Below are 25,751 nucleotides of genomic sequence, written 5' to 3'. Positions count from 1 at the left end.
AAATCGCAAAAAGGGTAGTAGAGTGACTCAAGGTCACTCTTGAGTTCAAGCCCCAGTAATGCAAAAAAAAAATTCCTGTTGTATAATTTTTCTGATCGCAGTTTATTAATCCAAATGTAATTGGATTAATTGGTCATCACAACAACTCATACAACAAATATTTGTAGAGCGGGTTCTATATTAAGAGCTTTCCATAAATTCTCTCACATAATCTTCCCTGTAACCCATTCAGATAGCAACTCTAATTATCACTGTTTATTTATTAATAAATCAATTATTTACCCCAGAGAAGACAAGGCCCTGGGGGTGAAATAACTTGTTGGAAGGTCCGTTTGAAAGTGTTGGAACTGGGTTTGAACCTACCCTTTGTTTCGTAGCCGAAATTGATAACCACTGTGCTACATCTCTCATCTTCTGCACATTGAGGCAAGTGTTGGGTGTAACAGTGGTAGTCAGTGGGCAATTTAACTAATGAAATTTAAGTGAAGCTCTCCTCACATAACTATGGGAATTTTTGAAATCACAAGGGTATCTTTAAATAATAACACTTATCTAAAAAGATATATTACAAAGAAATTCTACATACCCAACTGCAATGATTACATGCATTGGTTCATACTATAATGTGTTTATGAATTCATTTTGAAGTATACTCTAGTGATACATTTCCTCTAAACAAGCTAAAGTGAAATATAAGCCAAAGTGTTACAAGCCTTCATTCAGATACATGTCATAGACTATACAAAATTTTTTAATGAATACTTTGAAAGAAAACACTATTTATTTACGATGCTAATAGTCTGTCCTCTAACAAGCCCATTAGTTTTAACTCTTCTTTAAATTTATTTAAAATGACTTATCTTACTGTGCTTATTTTCCTGTTTAATGTATGAATAGATTCTTCCTTGAGTTAAAACAATAATTAAGCATCATCACTAACTTTTATAGAGATAGACCAGAAAGTGGACCTCAATCAAAGAACCCCTAAGGAAGGTGACATCCTTGAAAGAGAAGGTAGAACAGACCTGGAAAGACAAGTGGGGACCTAGCAGAGAACATGGGTGGAGCAGGGAAAGCCCGGCCTCAGAGAAATTTTGGTATGCTGGGGAAATTCAAATTGGTATCACAAGCTAAGGACTTTGGGCTTTGTCCCCATTGCAAAGAGGAGACACTGAAGGGTTTTAAATGTGGTAATGAGTTTCCATCTTGCATTCTAGAGCGAGGACTGGCTGCAGAATGGGGCCTTTGGATTTGGCGGGGAGAAGGTGGAGCACGGCAAGAGAAAAAATTCCACTTTGTATGTTCCTTTGTATCTCATCACTGCTTAGCACTGTGCATCTAACACCCTAGGCGGATGAAGTATTGATTTTATTTGACAACCTAACTCCCATCTACACTCCATTTTGAAATGTAATTCAACACTTAGTACAAGTCTGAATCTTTCAGCCAAGTCTAAAACTCTCAGTGAGCATGAAAGATTTAATTTTCAAACACTGTCATTCCTAGCAAATATGTATTTTTGGTGGGACTGGGGTTTGAACTCAGGGCTTTGCACTTGCAAAGCAGGCCCTCTAGCACTTGAGCCAACCTCCAATCCATTTTGCTCTGGTTATTTTGAAGATGGAGTCTTGTGAACTTTTTGCCAAGGCTGGTCTTGGACCTTTTTCCTCTGATATCAGCCTCCCAAATAACTAGGATTACAGGCTTGAGCCACCTACACCCAGCTGCAACAATGTATTTTAAAGCAGGTTTTTGTTTTGTTCTTCTTAAAAATCTTACTAAAGGTCTATTTCTTTTCTTTTCTGAGTAAAAGAATGGAAGCTACTGAAATGATTGGTTTTTTAAAAAATATTTGTCAGATTCAGGGAAGTTAAAAGATAACAATGAAATCTAAAGAAAAGCCCCATTAAGAATCCTTTAGTGTTTGAAAAAGGTTGATAGTAATATGTAATAGACATTATCAGAGGCTGGGAAGAGGAGGGAGGAGAGCCATAGTGGGAGTAAGATAACAGGTATGCAAACACAGAAGTAATAAGATCTCGAATTCTATAGCACAGTGAGGGAAAGCAATTCAGAATAAACTATTATATATTTTACAAAGAACTAGAAGGGAGGAATTCAAAGGCTCCAAACATTTGAGCAATGAGAAAGTGATTTGATCCGAACGTATTGTACACATGGGCTGGATAGTACAATATATCCCTTAAGTATGTGTAATTATTACATGGCAATCAGAAGATGTAAAGTGGTTAAGGACGTAACCATGTAACTATCCCGACTTGATCGTTACATACTGTATCAAATTATCACCGTGCATTTCGTACAAGTACCATAATAATTTAAAAAAATGTAAACACTATAAACTGCAATTTTAAAGAAACACTATAAAACTGCAATCATAATATATATTAATTATTCTCTACATATTTTGATTTAAAGTATGCAAAGGGATTGAAATATTTAGAATAAATAAGCCATTCCCCACTGGACCTGTTCAATTTTATCTTTTCAAATTTTCCCAGCATCTCCGACTTCTCGCCACTGTCACTCCCGTTCACTGAATTCACACATCCACTGGGCTCATCTGGCCTGTTGCAAGACCCTCTTCTCTTATCCCCTGGTTCCACTTTCATTCCTTCAAGGAGCTAATAGGCTGCTCAGTGAGATGCCTACTCAACCAAAAAGTGTTGCTCCAACACCAAAGATAAGCCAACTCGAAAAGGTGCATAAAAGAGTTTTTGCAAAGATAGAATTGACCAGATATATACAAGAAAGGAAAAAAACCAAAATTTACATAAATAGCTTATAAATATAACTGCAGACAGCAGTGCTGTTTTTTTGATGAGAAAAATATGTGTGCAACCACAATAATGTACAAATTTTAATTGTGCTTTCTTGAGAAGTATCTCCTATTCTGAGACTATATCCTTTCTTCTTTTCATAAGACATTATGTTCCTTTCTATTAGCAAATATTGTAGCTCCATTTGTTTGAGTGTTTGTTTAAATGCTGTTACTCAGTAAAATAAGAATCCATCAGCCTTAGGTTGATTCTCAAATTGACTTTGATAAGTGTATTAGTCTGAGTAATTTAAAGTCTAAAGACCACTAACTCAGTGGGTTAAACCTGGAAATTAGAAATAGTAAATACTGGAAGTGGAACAGGTTTGGAGACAAATGTTTGGTTTGAAAGCAGTGAATCTGGAGAGAAGGTAAAACATCCAATGAATGTATCCAGTGAATTTGGAAAGAATATGAGAATGCCCATGAAGATCATCCAAGGGGGTGCTCTGATATATTAAGGTGTTACTTGGAAGAGCATGTGATGGGGTCTTGAGAGTGCTCTTAAAATAAGAGTGGCATGAGGAAATAGAAACAAGGATGGAGGACAAAAAAGAAGGAGCCAAGGAGTCAAAACATGGGCTGTCTGTGCCTGGTAGCTGTCATTAGCTATCTCTTTGTCTGTCTTTAAAATCCTGGGACTTGAAGGTCCAAAGGCATTGTGCCATCACTGCTGAGACTGGAGTCTGCAGCACACAACTTCTTTCCTTGGGTGCTCATGTTTCTGCTTGCTAAAATTTCATTCTTTTTTCCTTTTGCCTGGCTAGTCTGTTAGGAATTCTAACTGAATTTGAGAGCATTTTTAAATTTTAGATTTTGCAGCTCCCTCACTGCTTCCTGAATCTTATCTTTGTCTGAACATGAAACCCATGGGCTGCTCACGCTCATCCTTGGTGCTCTGCATTCCTGGGATACAACACTATGTCCCAGACTAAACATCTCAGATCCCACCTCTCACCGATGCCCAGGATGAGGTGGGACCAAGTAGGCAAGTCAAGCATGAAAAAGATGATAGCAACACTATCAAATCCAGACCCTACTGTCAACATGCAATCCTGTATGAATTACACACAGAAAGAGAAAGGAGAACTAGAACAGACTAAATGGTCATGGCAAAGAGGAAGAAAGCAAGGAAATGTTGCAGACAAAGTGCATTTTATTAACATGTGAGAAACAAACCAGAGAAGCCCCCAAAAAGGAGGTAGGAAAGTATATTGTAAGTAGATACTGTCCTGATCAGGAAAGAGAGAATAGACATTTATTAATGAGAACAAACCTTTCCAGAAACACTCCATGTAAATGAGGAAACTGTATCTACATCTAATTATAAAGTAAGAATTCAATAGAGAATTTAGCCAAAAAAGTAACACTAAGATCCACAGTACCTTCATCTGTTTTCCCCAAGATCATACATTACTTCATAGTTCATCTTTTTTTTTTATTATAAAAATAATTTTATTAGGATATATTCATTATATTGGGGGGGGGATTCATGGTGACAGTTCCAATTAGGCTTATGTTGTACATTAGTTAGATCACCCCTATCTTCTCTCCCCCTCAACTCCCTCTCTGCCCCACTTAAAGCAATTGCAAGAGGTTTCTTTGTTCTAGTTCATATAAATATACAGATTCATCAACCATGTACCCTCACCTTAATCTCCTTCATTCACCGCCCCCCCCACTAGAATGCCTCCAGACACATACTGTACCTATTTTACAGACCTTTCATATCATGAAACTAAATAATTTTTTAAAAATTACAACTGAAACTCATAAAGCTCTTTTCTTTTCATTTTGGGCACAGAATTTGTGAATGCATAGAGTCCCATCCTCTCCAAAGAGGAAGACCAAATAGTTTTCTGGACTGTGAAAGATCATTATGGAGATATATATTTCTTATATATCATTATATCTATATTCTCTCTATATATATATAGAGAGAGAGAGAAAGAGAAACAGATTCTTTTATGTACCATCAAACCTGATAAATGTACTATCTATTATTCAAGCCATTGAATAGTTGTTTGAATACTAACAACTTCATGGTCATCCACTTGTAGAAAGGAATAATGAATTTTCCATCAAGTAAACAATGTTACTACCTTATCTGAATTTTAAAAATTGTTTCCATGTAAACATGCATGAGCATATATATACATTTTATAAAATGCTCAGGTAGATGGATATCAAAAATAAGTGTAAAAGTACTTCTCTATTGGAAAAAATAACAGAAATTCATGTCAAATGCCTACCTGTATATATTTGTGAATGTACCAAGATGCTTGCTTCCCATCATTCACGGACTCCACTGTGGTGTTAGCCAGACCAACAACATCACCGCCTGCAAACACCCATGGCTCACTGGTTTGCATAGTTTCTGGATCTACTTCTGGGAGGTTCCACCTGTTAAATTTTATAGGACTCAAGGCTTCTTTTACTGGAAGGAAAAAAGCAAAAGACAACAGGCAATGACTAATTTATGAATCACAAAACAGTAACTTTAAAATGAATAAAAATTATGGTTAAATTATTATTCTAGGGATTTAAGCAACTGTTTTTAATGAACCGTAAAAATGGAAAATTAGTGAAAAATTGGAGTTAACACGTTCCAATTATATTGACTTAAACCACTTGAAGAATACCTCGCCTGTAGAAATTTAAAGACATGGGCAATGTTTCAGATTTGGTGTTTATATCAAAGAAATTCTTGATCCATTAAAATGGAAAATACAGTCTTTCAAATATATATACAATACACTTTCTAAGATGTGTTTATCCATAACCATTTTTTCAGAAATTTGTCACTATGCAAAATGATCCCAGTCTTGTTCCTTTGTATCAGAGGTATAAGTTATATTATGGATAGGGTAAATGCTGGCCTTTTCTTTTCATGGCAAGATCTTTTATAAAGCAAAATGAGACCGTCTTCTACATTTTCACCAGTTATTTGCCCTTACTGTGAAGCAACTTAATTGACCCAGAAATATAGTTGCATTTAGCAAGCGATTTCTACTTTGTTTTGTAAAAATCAGCAAATGCAAACATTAGCATTAGATTTTTGTGGAAATTGCTCTATAAAATAGTTTTATAATTATTTGCTAAATATACTGTGCTCCAACTAATCTGAAAGTGTCATGGAAGAGGGAAAGGGTTGAATTCCTTTAAGAAAATACGTAAAGGAAATTTTGACTTGGAATCGCCATCCTGAGATTTGGAGAAGACAAGAGAATGTCACTCAAGAGAATGAGTTGTCCAAGAGGAGAAGTGAAGAAAGGTAGATAACACTCTGTGTTATCTGCGCTGGGGTTTGGGATTGAATGTTCTCTGCAATAATCATGTCCATGAATTTTAAGTACAGCATCTCCGGATGGGCTAAGGGAGTAAGTTATACTGTACTCCAACTCGAAGAGAAAATAACTGAAACTAAAAGAGAAGTACTGGAATAGAAATCTTAACTGTTGAATGCATTGATGGATCAAATATATAATAAAATAACCAAATGTAAAAAATTTTATTCTGCCAATTACAACCAATTCCTTTCTGAGCAAAATAGACAATAAGACACTGTAAAAATCAACCTTGGAGTATATATTTGCAGCTTTCAACTTAAAGAAATAGAAAGAGAACTATTACAGGACTATTGTTGATGGTGTGTTTCCACAGGATGGTAGGTCCCATGGGAACTGAAATGCGTCCGGCTGCTCAATGCCATCCGGCAGGGCCTCACACAGTTCTCAGGCCCTAGAAGACACTGCACTTGAGTGATGGATGCATGCATGAGTGAGTAGATGAGCCCAGGCTATCATGCTCACTTTTTAAGGAATCTTTTGCTATTTGTATTTCTTATGCTATTTCACCTCTCATCAAGAGTAAAATAAATATTCATGTAATTATTTTCAATGCAGAATGGCATTCTGAGATTTTTCTAGTGCCTTTAAAGGTCACATGAAAAGAGACCTTTATCATTGTTCCCCATTGCAGAACAGGTCATCACTACCATCTGTTGACAGTTACTTGAGTTACAAGAAAGTCAGTGAATGTCGCTTGTCAGCTCAACCTGTTTTAATAATGGTGTTGGAACACAGAATCATTGAATGGCAATAGGTAATAAGTTTCATAAATAGAGGCAAGGAACATAAAATACTATCTTCTATACAAAATGACCTTATTTATCTAAAGCCTTGATATATTATTGGCCCAAACAGAGATCTGCAAGAAAGATGCCTTTTAAATGGGAGAGAATTCAAAATTATTTCCCTGGGAGATCAAAACCCTTTCATTCATTCATCTCATTTGTCAGGAAGATCCTTGAAAGCGAATCACAGATTTCACTATAAATTTGAACCAGGTAGAGGCCAGGTTTTAGCTATTTTTGATATCCTACAATGTCAAGTAAAGACAAATATACTGTCAGTTATTGAAGTTTAAATCAGGAACCCTTGCTTGCATGGGACTCTGTCAAGGCCCGGTGCCTAATTTTAAATTTGTAAATTTTTCTTAAAGTGGAGTCTTCAGATTATTTAAGATTCAGGCCTCATGAAATTTGAATCTTTGCTGGAGCACAATATGTTATACACAGCAGGTGCTTAATAAATACTTAATGAATTAAACTGAACTTTTTGAGGACTGTTCGTTATACTATCTTATGATGCAAAAATGTAGAGCTTCATTCACCTTAATATTCAAGCTCCATCACAAACTCAAATCAATAAATAGTCGGAGGAGAGTAGTTTAAGAAGTAACAGCATTACTTAAAATATTTAGCAGCAATCTCGAAGCCAGCCCTGGAGCATTTGTTTCTGAACTCAAAGCACTCTTCTCTTCATGGGTATTTCCACTGTATACACAGCTGCCACTGCATGCCCTTAAACACTCATGTACACTCATGTTTACTTTAAAAATAAGCTGTCTTTCTTCAAAATAAGATTCATTCGTCCTTTGAAGTCTTGGACCTGCATCTCAACTGTTTTAATTATTTTGTCATTTGTAATACCCAGCTAACCTCATTAAAAATCAAACAACTCTTTGATACTCTACTCTAAAGTAGAAAGGGTCTTCTTCCATATTAAAAATGATTTCAACTTCCTTTCAAAAATTATTTGCCGATTTTTCCCTTGCTCTTTTGGGCTGCCTTTAAGTTTATCACATCACTAATTTCATTTCAGAAGTAAAAAGAAAAACGAGAGGTCACACAGCTGACTACAGTCCTATTAATATCAAGGCTATGATATCATTAATATCAATCAAAATACAGATAATTTGCATTAATTCTAATGCTTAAGTTAGACTTGTCAGTGTCTATGAAACGATCATAGAAAGAATAGCACGTGGATGACACATATGAATATAAACAATGTACAGTAGGTCTGAAATGTTTCTTTCAAGTAGTACTACTCCATGAATAACTATCATAACTTACAAGTAATCAGGCTCATTTCCCTGTAGATACAGTTGTATCTGTTTCAGCATATGCAATGTGTATATAGTATTCATACATTTATCAAAAATTTGTTGAATTTACATATGAATCAAAAAATATCTTTCTTAATTTCAGTGACTTGAAATACAGGAATGATTTTTACTATTTAACCATATTTTTAAAATTCCAAAGTATCAGTGAGAACTCAAAGGATTCAGTAAGGAAAATCCATGTGCATTTTGCATTTGTCAGCCAGGAGTTCATTAATCAGCTAATTCTCATGAGAGGGACCTTCACCCACCTCATCACAGTAAATGTCCTTCTACAGACTCCTCACAGCTCTCTTGGGGCTGTGCTGATACAGTTAACTTGGAATGCAATGAAAACAAACCTCAGAGACATTATCTTCTGTTCTGCCTCCATCCAGCTTGGAAGGAATGAAAGCATAGTGGATGAAAAATGTATATTTACATTTGCAAACCAAATAACTGCATGCTATGTCCTAGGAAGTGGTAAGTGAATATTAGCAGAGGGACTGTATGTTTCTCTCTTGTTTATAAAATCAGAGGGGCATGAATTTCCTATTACGATCATGTATTGTTTTCTCAGAGATTCCATGTATTGCATCTTGATAGAGACTGTGGCATCTGTCCCTGCAGCTTCGTGGTTGAACCAAAAAAAAGAACTTGAAAGAGAACCCCAAAACATGCTTATTCACAGTCCATATTATTCTGCAAATGGGAGAGAAATAGACTAAATGATACAGTGCCTGGAATTTTATATAGTCTTTAAAAAGAACGAAAACATCCTTAATTCATACCAAACATTCAAGATTTATGTTAATTTTCTGCTTTAATTACTACTGTGTTCAAATGAGCCTATTTAAAAAACAAAGACACTCTGAGGTAGCTTTATAACAAGAAATGGTTTGGAAATAGCATCTTTTAGTCAATTTAATGTTATGCATGAAATGATTTTTTTTTTATATAGACTTAATTGTATTGTGGCACACAAGTTCTTCCATAAGCTACAGCTTAAAATTGCAGAAACCATCCCTCAGGGACACATCACAAGCAGATGCAGATTGCCAAGGTCAATTAAACTGATGTAGCTGTGCTGTCATACATGTAGAAGAACCCACGAGCACATGACAAGTATATTTCTCAGTATTTATAAAAAGATGTCAAGAATGTTGTATTTTCATACATAAATATAAATTAATTCTCCATAAACAAGAAAACAATACCACAGAAAATAATAATGAAGAAGGGTTATTAGTATTCTTTGAAGAGTTTGATGTGTTATAAAACAATGGGTATAATAAAATAATACCTTGGAAATGTAGATGAATTCATCTATCACTTGTTGTTGAATTTTACATAACCTATTACCCAGTAGGACCAAAGCACAATGAAACAAAAAGGCAAGCTGAGGTGATAATCTCGTTAATTCAGATTGAAAGCAAAACCTCAGCAAGATCAAATAAATTTTAATTACAGACTCAGGCTGTCCGAGAGTTCTGTTTAAGTAGAACCTGAGGTAAGGCTAGGCCAGACCAGAAAATGTCTTCCGTATCAGGTTTGGATGGCAGGAACTTTGTCCTCCTCTCACTCATCTGCCTCTCAGTGTCACAGTCAACATGCTGTCTCCCACACACAATGGGGTCCCCACAGAAGATTCAACCTTGTCCTTCTGCAAGCCCCTGAAAAGGGGGCGCAGTCTGCACCTTCCTGCTTCTCTTAGACTTCAAATATTATCTCCCGTTCTCTTAATGTGTTGCATCTCTCATTTCCTCCTTTCCTCTCCTACATTTGGAAAACTTTGTTTTGGACATGGCTTCTTTTTCATTGCCATTCTTATATCTTGCTGTACCTAGTCTACCCAGTCTGCTAGAGTTATTTACACTGACTGTCCTCTTTCTCACTTCTGCCTTCCAGTCTATCCATCTACTGAAAATATGGCAGCCATGTCACCAAATTCCATTGCCTCAGTCATCCTCTCCTTCGTCTTGCTGTAGCATCCAAGAGTTGACTCACATTACTTTTGAGCTCCTGCTTCTCAGATGCTGTTTTTGTCAGGATGGTCCTCATCTTTAACTCACCCCATTTGAATTCCACTTCCTCCCTGCCTCTTCATCTTCCTCTTCCCAACTCTCTAATATTCAGTCCACTGTACATTTTACATCAGAAATTACAGTAATTTGGGGCCCTGAACTCCATCTCAATGAAAACAGCCTCAAACCCTGTCTTGAGCTCTTCCTTTTATTTAGGTCCAACTGGCTACCTGTTCAAGATTATAGCCTAGATGCTCTATGGTCCTTCCACATTATCACATTCAAACTCACTGCACAAACTTCCTTTGTTCCTTCCTCCATTTCATGATTGGTTATCAGTGAGCTGAATCTTTTACTTCTCCCATACATTGTGACCACTGTACAGATCTTTGCTACTCTCCTCAAACCCTGGACAGACCAGACTCCTTTTCCTTGTCCCACTGCAGAAGGCCTTGGCTCATGTTTCCTAACAAATATATAGACAATCATATGGGAACCACCTTTTCTTCCCACTACCCAAACCATACACTCATTGAGTCTGTACTGTACCAAATCCCTCTCTTCCTTCTTAATATGATTTAAGAACTGTCTCTCATATTAGGGACCAATGTTTCCACATGGGCCTTCTCATTGTCCCCTCTTACCTGGAAGGAATTTTTCTTGGTAGATAATATTCTCTGATATTAGCCTCTATCTCTAAGTTAGGTATTTCTTATAAGTACGTACATATATCCAGAATATCTCCCAGTTTTTAAAACTATATGATACAACATTTGCTTTTCAATGAATCTTAGTGATCACCTTGCTTCAGGGTCAGGTATAGGGTGAGTGGAGGGAGGCACAAAAAACCAAAATATCAGGAAGTCCTTCCTGTCAGAGTCATACAAGAGCTCGTGCAGGGTGCTCTCGCCTCGTCCCAGTTATGCCACTGCCTTATTTATTCCTATCAGCACTCATGGATGACACTTTCCTCCTCATCAAAGTCCTTTGGCTTGGCTTCTGTCATATACTTTCCATCTGTCTCCATGATGTGTTTTGAATCTTGCTACTTTTTCCTGTTTTCTCATTTTTTAAATGGCCTAACAAAATAGGACTTAAAAATCTTGGCAAAGTTTTTTTACTCTTTTTCTTTCTAATTATCTCAACATTCACTCAATTAACATGGTCTGTAACTCCATCCAGTGACGTTCTCTCCTAGACTGTACGTTCTGTTCAAGTTACCTTACCTCATGTTAAGAAAAGCAATCAAGACTCAAAGATACTTTTTTGTACTTGGCAGACATTGTGTTGGGTATTCCCATGTCTGATCGCATTTAGATTACAAAACACCACTTGAAGGTAGATATTACCACCCTTAGTTCAGCCAAGAAGTAGCAGAGACAGTATCTGAATTCAATTATTTCTGATTTGAAAGCCTTCCTTGCTACTGGCCCTGAGTTTGGGGACAAGAGAAAGCCAGGATAAATGGGCATATCAGCAATAATCTCTTCGAACTTCACCACTGGACACCAAGGAGTACCTAAAATGAAGCAGGTAGAGATGGGGTACAGTAAACCATTTTAGTTTTGACCAGATCCACAGATGCAGTCTTTAGGTCATCTTTTCCTTTTGTGTTATATGATCACTAACCACTTTCTGTTAAACAAGCCATTGTGTAGGACTGACTTTCTTTTGCTTCTACCATTCTTTGAGTTGAGGGACCACATCTGAGTCTGCCAACTCTCCAGCACCTACCACAATGACTGGTACATAAGATGACCTGATAAATGTTTTTTTGCTTTTTTGGTTTTTAGTTGTCAATTCCAATTGTTTAATATTCAGATCACATATTATCATGTCTTGATGGACTAATTTTCTTGTATGTCTTATTTCCACAGTGAGACAGTCAGCTCCTTGTGGCAAGGAAACCCAAACATTTCCCTTGAAGAAGTTTCTAGGATGGTAAGCATACCATGTAGGGGAAGAAAAAGCACATGGTTAGTTCCCTTGGGTTGACTTCACTACTTGGTTTCTTTCCTTGTCTGGTTATACAACTTACAGTTTGGTTGTGCTTGTAGAATTGAGCAGGGGAAAAGCAGGGATTTGATTTCTTTCCCATATGCTCAGGATAAACTTAGGCTTCCACATTAAATGGGAAGGATGGATGTCAGTAATAGCCCTTAGCAATTCCTTTTGTTTTACTTGTTTTCTGTTGGGAGTTTAATTTCCATTTCTTAAACTGACCAACTAATCAATTCAGAATTAAAATCATGCAAGCACTTCACCTTGATTTACTTATTTGTGTGTAATAATTCCATCTATTTAAGACTCTGAACTCCTTGAAGATTTGATTTCATTTTATCTGGAAGCGATCTAGTGTTCTTGAAGTAAATACATGGGGATTGTTTTCAAATTCTCTGTTGGATTCCAAAATGCTGTGCTTTGATTTGCTTATTTATATTCAATGATACCATCTACTTAAGACGACAAACTCCTGCAAGGAATGGATCATCCTTTAATCTGATTTGGACCATAATCATCATAATTCAATGCACATTTGGGTGCTTAAACTTCTTGATAATTAGGAGACAGCGAAAAAAATAGAAAGGCTACTGAACTATTTTACATGTACTTCTCAGTGAAATAAAAATGCTGAATGATACCATCAAGTTTTATAAACAATTATAGAAAAAGTTTAAGGAAAAATGTCTGATATAAAATCCCCATTTGCAGATGGAACTGGAAAGCATATCTTAAGTTAGTCAGGCTCAGAAGGCTAAAAATTGCATATTATCCCTCATATGTGGATTATAGACCTATTATATTATGGAACATGGGTCACACACTAAGGGGAGACTGAGTATGGGAGGCATAGGGAAAGGGAAGAAAACCTAAAACTTGAATGTGGCTGATGTGCTCACTGTAGAGGAGCGAATAAAGTAATCTTAAACTAGCAGAGATCATTATGGGAAGGGGACCAGGAACTAGTGAAGAGTTCAGGTAGAGATGAACTAATGTGGGATGTAATACACAAGTGCATAGAAGCAATGCTAGGAATCTCTCTGTATAGCTATCTTCATCTCAAACTAGCAAAAATCCCATGTTTTTCTTATTATCCTTTATATTGTTTTCTTCCACAAAATCAGAGAACAAGAGGGCGGAAGAGGTTCTGCCCAAAAGCCGGGGATAGGGTAGGGGGGAGATGGCCCTAATAATGTATACACATGTAAGTAAATGCAAAACCATTCTGTGTGAGGAAAAATAAATAAATAAATGAAATAAAACCCCTATTTGCTATACTTCCAGCATAAATAAAAAACACAGAAAGCCAATCGTAAATTATACTACTTGTGAAAACAATATTATTAAAATATAAGTGAATGCTGAAAAATATTTTAATTAACAAAATAAATCAAATGGAAAAGATTCCCTAAATAGAGCTTTAAAAGGAAGTCTCTGTGTGTTTGACTACCATGACTAATTATGTACCCATGTAATGTGTGTTCAATTTGGGCTTATTTAAATAGCAGAGACGCTCATTAGCTGCTGAATATCTGTGAAGCTTCAGTAAACAGTTTAATGGTTTTTATGTTTAACCAATTTCATAAGTTCCTGTAATTTTAGCTTCAGCAGCTCATTAATGTTATTTTTTGATATCCATCTTACAGCTTTTTTTTCCCTTGTCAATCGTCAGCAGGCACATTTCAATGCAAACTTAAAACACACAGTGGAACTATATTAAACAATTTTAGCACATAAGTAAATGCACAATTTAAAATATAGCTTCTTTTCAGAGCCAGTTGTGTTATTGTGTAGTGAAGCAACGTCTTTGGGGTCGCTCATGATGAGGATCATAGAAATGATGCTGAGTACTTTCACAAGTCCATGGCTTACATTATGTGTTTGGAGCCCCACAGTTACAGGTATTATCTCAATTTTATGCTTGAGGAACATGAGAAAGTTTCCAAGGTCACACCAGTAGGATTTGTACCCCTACACATGTACAGACTGCAGGTACCAGGGGCATGTGCAGACAGATACAGATCTCAGATTATTCGATACACTCATCAGGTCGGATAACATTCTAGAAGAAAGAATGCAAATATATGTGAAAATATGGTCAGTCACTTCTTAACATGGCAGCAAGCGTGTCATTAAGGGAGCAGTGGAGGGGTGAATTCAAGCATAATATAGTTGATACATTGTAAGAAACTTTGTAAATACCACAATGTATCCATACCCAGCACAACAATAAAGAAAAAAAAGCATGAAATGATGAGAGAGATTAGCATTTCTGAGTTAAATAAAATGATTAATAATGATAATTTTAAAAGAATTCTTCTGCCTTCCAGGAGAATAAAAGTATTTCTGAGCTACCCAAGCCAAGTAAAGAGGTAATTTTAGGAAGTATTAGATACAGGTAAAATACAAGTAGGTGGGGAAGTAGATCTGGCAATCTGGATCTCAGTGGGCCGAAGGAAGATGACATTTGGAGTTAAATAGTAAGGACAGAGGCAGAATGAAAGAGTGGAGGCCAGAGAACCTGCCAGAGATATCAGCCAGTGCACACAGGTTATCTTCCTAGGAGTTTAATAATGCTTGTGTGAGGAAAAAATTAAAGCAATATCTTGCAGTCATTCATTCCATTATCAAATACTTCTTGTTCACTATCTTGTGACCAAATCCTGCACTATAGTAAACAGCAGACAAGAGACATGTCCTCGTGGGCTCCGCATTCAGCTGGCAGAAAATGGGAAATAAAAAGTGAATGACTAAACCATATGATAGAGAAATATGGCTATGAAGAGGGTCACTTGAGAGTGAATATTATCAGATAAGGGGGACGAGCAGGGGAGTGGCCTTAGATCTTAGCAAGGACAGAGGTCACACAGGGCCTCTTTGAGGAAAATGGCATCAGGCCTGAAGCACGGAGGGTATAAGGATGAGCCAACAGTGATGGTGACCTACTAGAAGGTCACTCCTGGAAGAGGGGCTGGAACTGGGGCACTGAAAATGTGGTGGGTTACAGCACTTGGAGAGTAGAGAGAGGCTTTCTGTGTGGAGCAACGCCAAGGAGAAGGCCTGAGAAACCAGCAGGGTCAGACAGATTTTTGTGTGGAATGAATTTTATTCTAAATAAAGTAGGAAAACACGATAGGATTTGGAACAAAGGACTGAAATGATACCATTTCTGTTTCTAAATAAGTCTGATGGAACCATACAGAAGTGAGAGGGGAAGCCAGTAGGCCATTCTCATTGCAAGTAGAGGGGACCAGCCTGTGACCATCCCTTCAGCAGAGGAAGGGCTTGCTGGCATTCACGTAAACACCACGTCACATACTTTTGACTTCAGTGTGTATTTCCTGTAGGATGATTTGCAATGAAGCACTTATTTCATTCTTTTCATCCAAACACTTATCTATCTTCCCATTCACTCATCATTCCATTCACGTAGTGACTGTTTAGTGAGCTAGCAAGTGGATTAAAATACAAACAAACCACTCTGCGGTTGTATTTTAAATATGACTTGGAATATATTATAAGATATGCGAACGAAATAGGAGAAGAGCACTGGAGTCAAAAGAGAGAAGCACATTTAATCCCATGCCCACAATGTGTGTGAACGAAACATATTTAATGTGCCTGTCCCATAAGATTTCCAGCATCTACCAATTCTGGAATTAAATCCAGATGCTTTCCAACATTAGAAACACTTCATGGATTAGCAAGTGTATGTTTCTCTGCCCTCGCTCTACGGTTTCACCTTGTGCATCTGATGATCCCAATGAAGGAATTACTCTAGGTATTTGAGCAGCTGTCCCTGTAACTGGAATGAGCTTTCCCTATCTCTGTTTTCTTCATCCCTATCCAATTCTCACTCTACTGCAAGTGCCACTGCTTCTGAAAATCCTCCCAAGATCCTTGCAGAAGGAAGTTACCTCTGTACCCTGTGTGCAGCACCAGCAGTTTATCTCTTTCTCCTGGAGTTACTTTCTACCTAAAGGCAATCTGCACTTATGCGTATGTCCCCTTCCCCACCAATCTCAGTGCAGGCTCTTGTACACGGGAACACCACATTCATTTGTGTGCACCTTGGAGACCCTAACAGAATCTTTTATACTTAATAAATACACAATGAAAGGATAGGGAGTTGGAGCCAACAAGCATTTGGCTTGCAGATTAAAATGGTGACATAATTGAATGAAAGCATTTGGTTATAATATTACCAAATAGACTACTGCCAAACTGGTTATAGACTAAAAAAATAGATTCTAAAGAATGAGAGTAATGCAGCAATACTGGTGCTGTAGAAATTCCCTTGGTAGCAACATGTAAATCTAGGGAAACACAGAGGGTTCTGTTTAACCAAGCAAATTATTTGCATTTGATGTAGGTAGCTTCCATAATGAGGGTAGATATTAAATGTAATTCAGTATAGTTTTCCAATTAAACAAGAATATTGATGCAAGTCAAGGTCCAATTTAACCAAAGACTATTTTAGATAAGTATGTTGTTCATTTTATATTGTCCTTCGAGCAAAGGATACAAATGCAAAGAGACTAACAAAATACACATCGTTAATAACATTAGTATATAGTGTATAGCACCACTTTATTACTAAATGTTGCATCTTGATCTGACATTCACAGCAGCTTAGTATAGATTCACAGTTCAGAAGAGTATTATGTTTAAGGGTAAACTTTTTAAGGCTAGGCAGGGCAGCTCAAGCCTATAGTACTTGGAAGACTGAGATCAGGAGGATTGTGGTTTGAGGCCAGCCTGGGAAGGTAGTTTGTGAGACCTCATCTCCAAAACAAGATCAAAATGGACTAAAGGTGTAGCTCAAGTGATAGCGTGCCTGCTTTGCTAGTGGAAAGACCTCGGTTAAACACCAGTTCCACCCCGACACACCCAAAAAAACCTTTTAAGCCTGGGCACAGTTAGTCAAGCCTATAATCCTGGCAGAGATTGGAGGGATCACAGTAGAGGTCAACCCGGGCAAAAAAATTCATAAGACCTCATCTCAACCAATAAAAGCTGGGCATAGTGGTGAACACCTGCAATCCCAAGCTTAAGCAGGAGGATCAACATTCAGGTTAGTGCTGGCATAGAGCAAGATCCTACCCCAAAAGTAAGATCCTACCCCTAAAGCACAAAGGGCTGGAGCCATGGCTCAGGTGGTTGAGCACCTGCCTTGCAAGTGCAAGGCCCTGAGTTCAATACCCAGTACTATATACAGTCAACCTTTTACTGAACTAGCATAAGTACCATAACTCCAGGGTAACTAGCATTAAGAGACAAACACAATAAGCCATGGATGATAAAACTCATGACATCCATTGAATTCACTCTCTGTTGAGTACTATTGGTACTTTTTAGGATTTCTGTTTTCTGGAACAATTATGCTATTTTTTTTTCCATTTTCTGCCTTCTTTCTCCAACAAAACTTGTCACATGCTGCTACTGTACTCCTGGAATATAGTCTTTGATCTGATTTATCCACTGTCTCCCTGTAAGAATGCGTATGATATCAATGACCGGTGAAAGCTGGACAATGAAGATAAGGAAAGGCTCTGAACAGAGCTACTCCCTGGGGAAGCAAACCTATTCCTATGCAGTTATTAAAGGGAGGTAAACTAACTACAGAAATATGTGAAGTTTCACGTGGATGTCTAAGATAGTTGTAAGTGATGTAATGCTGATTCCAAGTCACTTTCAACACTATTATCGGTATAACCTCCCTCCTCATCACTTCTGCCCTTTAAAATAATCCCAAGGAGAAGCTGTACAAGAATTCCATTATTTTGGATGGGCATTCAACAGAAATGCCAGTACTTGCAGTAGATTCAGCCACTTCATCTTCTTGCTGCACACAATATTTTGTAGTAGAAAGACAATAAATCTTTCAAATAAAAAAAATCTGTCTGACAATAAGGGTAATTGTAAAGAAAATATGTACACTTTTTTTGTTAGGCTCTTAAGAATACTAATTGCCTAAACATGATTAAAACCAAGGCAATGTACAGAAAAGATGTTTTAAAAGGATTTATTCTCAGCACTTTCCCAACAAGTCAAAGATATGAAAACGTTAGCATATTCAGGCATTATAAGTGAAACGGCAGCATGAGGCACCACATGGACTGCATCACAGAATGAAACTGTCCTAATGTCATGTTCTCAAAATATTTGCCATCAGTAAACAAAACCTTTATAACAAGGTAGGTGAGATGCTGTCAGAATTCTGGATTAAATGCCCTATATTTCTTTTATCATACTCATATAAGAAGTTGTTACATTAACTTTCATTCACGAATTCACTCACTTAACAAATAGCACCTGTTGTTGACCATAAGCTAAGAAGCAAAAAGACAGGGACGTAGCATGTACTAATTCCTAACATCTGTCTTCATTATTGTCTGCTTTCTCAATTCTCAACCCTGTTTCATTGTCGAGTGGACCAGCAAATCCAAATGCATCTCATATGGTCCCTTCCCTCTGATCCGTGGACCTGCTGCGTGGGATTTCTAAGAGCTTGATAAACACACCATTACTTCCACGTCAGACACCCACCTCTGATGTCTTAGCAAATGGACAACCACGTTGTGGCTATTCTACCTAAGAAAGGTAGAATCCTGTTCTGACTTTTCTTCTTTCTTCCCACTTTATGTACCTTAACTGCTGAATACTTCCAAGAGATTCCCTTTACCTGGTTTCATTGATACAATTCTGTCAATTCCAGGCCATCTTTCTCAACATGGACAGCCACCTTGTAGCAGCAGGCTTCTCTTACACACCTGAGTTTCCTTGGATGTGGAAAAATAACAATCAGCATAATCATTGTAAAGCCTCTTGGTACCTTTCTCACCTTTTCTCAAAAGCTGTAGTCAGTGATTCTAACTGATAAATCTGCAAGAAATTAGTCACATACAGTAACCCAGCCTTGGCAAGCCTATAATTTGGTAGCTGCCCATTTGAGAACAGGTTTCCTCATATGGAGAATCTTACTGGGGCAGTGATCTCTTGATTTCTAACTCCTAACTGTTTGAAGAATATTACAAATAGTTCCAAATAAGAAAAGAGACAAGGAAGATCTAACACATGGCAGAATTATCTCATTCAAGATAAAGATCTCAAGCCAGTGGAGTTGCTCAAGTGGTAAGAGTGCCTGCCTAGCAAACATGAGGCCCTGAGTGCGAACACCAGTACTACAAAAAAAGATAAAAATCTCTCTTGCTGGTCATGGTGGTGCATGCCTATAATTCCTGCACTTTGGAGGCTGAGACAGGAGGATAACTACAAAAAGAGACTCTGTTTATAATAATAATAATAGTAAATAATTATGTGAAGGGGAAGAGGGAGAGAAGAGGAAGAGGTGGAGAAGGAGGAGGATGAGAGGAAGGAGGAGAAGAAAAAGGAGGAGGAGGAAGAAGAGAAGAAGATGAGGAGAAAAGGAGGAGGAAGAGAAGGAGGAGGAGGAGGAAAGAGAGGAGGAGAAAGAGAAGGAGAAGGAAGAGGAAGAGAAGGAAGAGGAAGATGAGAGAAGAGGAAGAAGAGAAGGAGGAGGAGGAAGACTAGGAAAGTGAGGAGATGGATAAGGAGGAAGAAGAAAAGGAGGAGGAAGAGGAGGAAGAAGGACCTCTCCAATATTTAAATTTCTTCATTTGTCACCTGGATGTCTACTATAAATAAAATTCAAAATCCTGAGGTTAGCATATAATTCTTTGACTCCACAGGACATCGTAGCCAAATTTCTTGTAATCTTATGCAGTCCACTCCTGTCCTAATTAAACCACACCATCTGCCCCAGCTAGCCAGCTTTCTCCCATTGCTGGCAGCATGAAGCCATTTTGCTGGTCCATCTTTGTATGCTTCCTGTAACAGGGAAACTTCTACTCTAAAACTCAGTCCGCATGTGGTCTGAAATTGGCACATTACGTAACAATATGTGTAGTGGCATTCTTCTTTCCCCCAGTAGCTTACGGGTCCTTGCGAAGCAAAGATTCTCCACAATCACATCAGAATTGCCTGGACAGGCTTACAGCATCGCTGCTGATCAATAAATATCCACAAGGAGAATAATGAGAGAATGAATGGTAGAAACCATAAAATAATAAAAGCTCTGTTTTAGAAATCAAAATGGAAAATCCATACTTTCATTTATGAAGATGAGAGCATAGATGAAGTAGGCAGGTTGATGACAACTTTCTAAAGACAGACTTTCTTTTAGAGCCTTTTGAAATGACTGTAAAATGACTACTTAGTATAGCAATGTGGTTTTAAGGGAATTGCGTAATTGTCCCGTGGCTTCCCTCCCTTCCACCCCCATTCCACCTGAGAACTCCTACCCATCATTCAGACTTCATTTTGCAACCCACTTCCTCAAGGAAGCTTTCCTGAACCCATGTCCTCCACTCTGAGCTTCCCTAGGACTCTAAACTTCTCCCAGTATCATGCATGGTAATTGCAAATCTCTCCTGTTAAACCCTGTGTTCCTGCAGGCAAGGCCAGCATTGGTCTTTTTGTTATCACTTTGTCCCCAGCACCTAGCTCAGAGCCTGTAACAGCAGCCATCAGAAAGGAGGGGTAAGGCAGAGGGTCACTTAGATCTCTCCGCACATTTGGAAAAGTGAACAAGGAAAACTCCAGGGCGGGTTATTTTTTCATATCATGTCTAGCATGACCACTGCATTTCTCAATTCTATAGCATCCTTTCTTAGTTATACTAGGTTTTCCCTTCAGTCAAAATGTCTCCTATCATTTGCATTTGAAAAGATAAATCTAGCAATGAGAAAGAGTCAGGAATAGCACTAATGGAAGATTTAGAAACCATTTCTTGGGCAGTTTGCATAGTTCTCTAGCTAAAGACCACATCATGCAGTGTACATCAGAGTTTGGTGAGCTTTTTTCTGCAAAGGGCTAGACTGTAAGGCCAGAGGGTTTAAGGGCCATGAGTGTTAACTCTTCCAGTCTTCTTGTAGCACAAAAGCACCCACAGACAATATGTAAATGATAAGTATCACCACGATTAATAAAACTTTATTAATACCAGGTCTCCTAACTAGCAATAAAATACAACATCCCTTAATCTACTCTTTGAAACTTCAGTATAAGTATTTCTGTTAATAAAAATGCATACAACTGAGAAATTTGACCAATTTTGACACTCTCTCAACTCTGGTACTTCATTCCTTTCCCTGCCCACTTGCATTTGGCAAGGCAGAGGAGGGATTATGCAAACAGAAAGCTGAAGAAAATGCTGCTGAAACTCTAAGTGTTGCCAGTAATTTCTGAAAACATCTGGAGATGTTTTATTGTTTGAAAAATAAAGCATGCTGGTAACCATAACAACTAAAAGAAAAGCCAAATGATGTGGGATTATTAAAATGTCTTGGTGTTCTTATTTCTATTAATGAGTTACCATATAAGTCACATTTTAATAAAGAGTGCAACACATAAACATACTGATTTCAGTTCTTTTAGAACACTCAACTTATTACTGACTACCTGACTCATCTTGTGCTTGCATTAAAACAATTTTCTTTGTTTTTTCTCACCTAAATAGTTAAGAAAATGAGAACACATTTGAGGAATTCCTGAATCCGTCTGCACTTCTAGGGTCTTAGGCACACTGTCTCTTGCCTAACAGCAACTTTTAGTTCGGACTGAGACCAGAACAAGGCCAATTATCCAGGGTCTGCACCTTTTCTCAGCATGGGAAAGTGGATCCATGCTATAATTGAAGCTGGTGTTGGCAGAAAGCTTGATTTACTCCACGAGGCTTTCAAAACTTTTCTGAGGGCCTTCCACCAAGAGGGATTGATGAATGATTTTAAAGCCTTTCTTTTACCTCCTCGCTCCCCAAGGCAACAAAACAAAACAAAACAAAAAAACTACTGCCTTATGCAACTAATTGCAGCTAATCTATCAAGGGAGCTGGTTTCTCTGAGCTGCGTTAATGATTCAGAAAGATCTGGGTTTGTGCTTCCTTGTTATCTCCAGTTCCTAGTGAGATGGGCAGCGTGGAAACACAGGCCGTGGCTCAGGGCATGGTGCTTTCCCTGGAGAAAGGTGGCCTCCCTGGCTGTGCCACTCACCTGCCATCGGACCCAGCCATGCTGCAGCTGCCTCTCCCTGCCAGCCTGCTTTCCCTCCCCAAGCGTAGGTTTCAACCTCACCTGCAGCATCTCATCATTTTCAGTGCTAAGTGTCCTCCAAATGCTGCCTTCCCTTCTTAAAATGAGATTAAAATAAAATATCTGTCCCAATTTCACATTTCTGAAGAGAAAAAAAAACTCAAAGGGATTTAAAAATGTTTTAAAAAGACCTGATTTAAACACACAATGGATATTAATAACAACTAAAAATTAATGGAAAGAAGATTACTTTCAATGGTCACAATTGATGATAAAATATATTTGAATATGTGACAGTTACAAGCTGTAATGTTTTCTGCAAATAAAGCTAAATATATTACACATCGTCTTATATAAAAATCATATACATAAGAGCATCTGCTTCACTTAAGTACAAAGATGTGTTGACAGAGACTCCAAGACCCCTGATGAAGTCCTGATTTTTTTTTTCAGTACTGGGATTTGAACTCATGGCCTACACCTTGAGCCACTCTACCAGCCCTTTTTTGTGATGTGGTTTTTCAAGATGGAGTCTTAAGAAAACTGTGTGCCTGGGCTGGCTTCGAACTACAGTCCTCCTGATCTCTGCCTCCAGAGTAGCTGGGATTGCAGGTGTGAGCACCGGTGCCTGGTGAAGTCCTGGTTTTTAAATACTTTTGTCTTTAGACAATACTGTTAGCTGTATAAGTGTGTAATATAGTCCAATTTAATGATTAAAATATGGTATGCTGTGTAATAGCAAAACATCTAAAACCTAAGAGACACACCATTGTGTGAGGCTTCCTACAGTATAAGGGATCCTCAGAAAAACTAAAACTAGGACTACCAGATAATTCAGTGATGTCACTCCTAGGCATATATCCAAAAGAACCTAAGTCAGGTTACAGCAAAGGCACCTGCACACTCATGTTTATGACAGCACTATTCACAATAGCCAAGTGATAGAACCAGCCCAGTTACCCCACAATTGAGGAATGGATTAAGAAACTGTGGTGTATATATACAATGGAATAGTATTCAGCCATAAAGAATGAGATTATGTTGTTTGAAGGTACATGGATGGAACTGGGGATCATCAGGTTAAGCAAAAGCAGCCAGATTCAGAAAGACAAAAGTTTATCTCATATGTGGAATCTAGACCTAAATGATAAATGCACACATAAGTACGTGCTCATGTACATTATGTGTATATATATATATAACATATGTATATGTAACACACACCACATAGAAAACATGTTTGTAATAGTGTAACTCTTCAGAACACACAGAGGGTTAATCTGATTCAAATATATTCATGTAGGAAATGCCACGGTGAAATCCCTTTAAACAATGAACATACACTTTAAAAAAATGAGGGATAGGAGGGTAAAGTAAGTCATGTTCAGGTGTGGATCCCAGTTGGGGCAGGGACATGGCTTGAAGGGGGGAGGGGGAGAATATGGGTGATGTACTTAGCATAGTTGTATGGAGATGGAACAATGAAACCTGTTGAAATTGTTTTAAGAAGCAGGGAGGGAGATGAGGGGCAATGATGGAGGGGGTGAATCTAACCAAGGAAGATTCTAAGCACATTCAGAAATGTCACAAAGAAACCCCCACTGTACAAGTAATATATACTAATGAAAATGTTTAAAATGCTTTACACATTGCTAATGCATTATTCTTAAAATGTCTCTAGGATGTAGATTCTGCAATCATCTTCCTTAAAAGATAAGGACCATGAGGAACAAAGAAACTGAGAAACTCCTTACAAATACAAAGTTAGGAAGGAAGGAAGCCAGGTCTCCAGCTGAGCAGCCAGGCTCCAGAGCTGCTGCTTGGAGCTGATACACCAGACAGACTCTAATTAGTGTAACATTCATTGAATTATAAAGAAAGCAAAAATTTATGCCAAAACCAGGGAAAAACCAATAGCAATGGAATAATAGATTTACTTTCCTAACACATTTTCTAAGAAAAATGAATCAAACCTCCCTAATTATTGGAAAAAAATAAAAATAAAATTTAATTTAATATTCTAAAATGAATCAAGGTAAGTCAAATGCACAAATACATTTGTGCATCTATTTAGTGTGAGCTCATTAATATGTCAATGGCCATTGGCATTCGAACAGTCTATAAAAGTAGAATCCATGTCCTGTTGAGTTTTACAGTCTAATTTGCAGATAAATTACCATAAGTTCTGAAAGACCAAAGGAATGGTTGTTTTAAAAGTGGACACTTTAAATGAATTGGAGGCCAGTTGTGTTTGGGCACATGGAAAAGGTGCGTAGGTCACAGCACGAGTTAATATGCATTCATTCCCTTACTTCAGTTGTCTGGAAGCAAATCCAAAGAACCACAAAACGGTGTCTTCTAGATTTCATGAAGTTTGAGGACAAAGTCAACTTTATTTCCTCCGTTGGAAAAATGAGGTGTGAGGTTGGCAAAAATGGTAAAGTATTCCCTTTATTAATTCAAAACTAACAGAAATGATATGCACACTTCACAACTAGAAATTTGGTTCCAAACAGACACAGGAGGGAAGGTCAAATACAAGTAAGAAGTCTCTTAAGCCTGACATTTTTCAAGCAAACAAAAAAAAGAGACAAAATTTAAAATCAATAAACATTGCCATGGTAGTTAGCAGAAGAGACTTCCTATATTGGAACACACATTTATCCATATGCATATTCATTTTTGTGTGTGTGTAAAATAAGTGCCTAATATCTCCCAATTAAGGAGAATAATTGGGGAACAAAAATGCCATTTTGAAATAGTCATATTTGATTTTCTGATACCCTTTAAAAATAATCTAGAACAATGAAATCCCAATTTAAGAGGCTAGTGGAGTGGTTCAAATGATACAGCACCTGCCTAGCAAGCACGAGGCTTTGAGTTCAAACCCCAGTACTACCAAATCTGAATTTCAGGTGAGTTGGAATTTTATGTACATAGAGGGAATAGGGGAAAAGTTTTAAAAGCTAGACCCACTTTCAGGTTTTCAAAGGAAGGATTACATAAGGCTAAGGTTATTATCTCAGTTGACTGAGAAACTGGACCCCATTGTCTCTAGAATTTGGGACAGAAGTTAAGGAAGGATTAGTTCATAATGAAGGAGCTTAGGCACAAAAATACTCCATGCACAAATATTTACTTGGTATATAGTGATATATGTCAGAAGTGAAATATGTACCTTTTTGGTCTTATTTCCTACTCAATACTACAATCCAAGAAACAAACTACTAAATAAACAAATAAAGCAATTAGGAAAATGATGGTTATTTATAATTGCTAATAGCCTTTGTAGCAATAAAATAATTTGCTACTGTAATCCAAGGATAT

General features: G+C 37.6%; 1 protein-coding gene across 4 annotated transcripts in view; it reads right to left on the bottom strand.

The window, feature by feature from the left end:
- Dpyd (dihydropyrimidine dehydrogenase) overlaps positions 1-25,751 on the bottom strand; it is a 798,376-nt gene that overhangs the window by 399,246 nt on the left and 373,379 nt on the right. For all 4 annotated transcript variants that reach the window (XM_074050934.1, XM_074050937.1, XM_074050935.1 and 1 more), the window contains one exon: positions 5,092-5,276. In XM_074050934.1, the coding sequence (XP_073907035.1) occupies positions 5,092-5,276 (185 nt within the window). The remainder of the gene's footprint in view (positions 1-5,091; positions 5,277-25,751) is intronic.

The sequence above is a fragment of the Castor canadensis genome, chromosome 12 (genome assembly GCF_047511655.1).
Source record: "Castor canadensis chromosome 12, mCasCan1.hap1v2, whole genome shotgun sequence".
Classification (NCBI taxonomy): Eukaryota; Metazoa; Chordata; class Mammalia; order Rodentia; family Castoridae; genus Castor; species Castor canadensis.
Note: the sequence above shows the minus strand (reverse complement) of the source record. Positions and strands in the feature narration are given on the sequence as shown.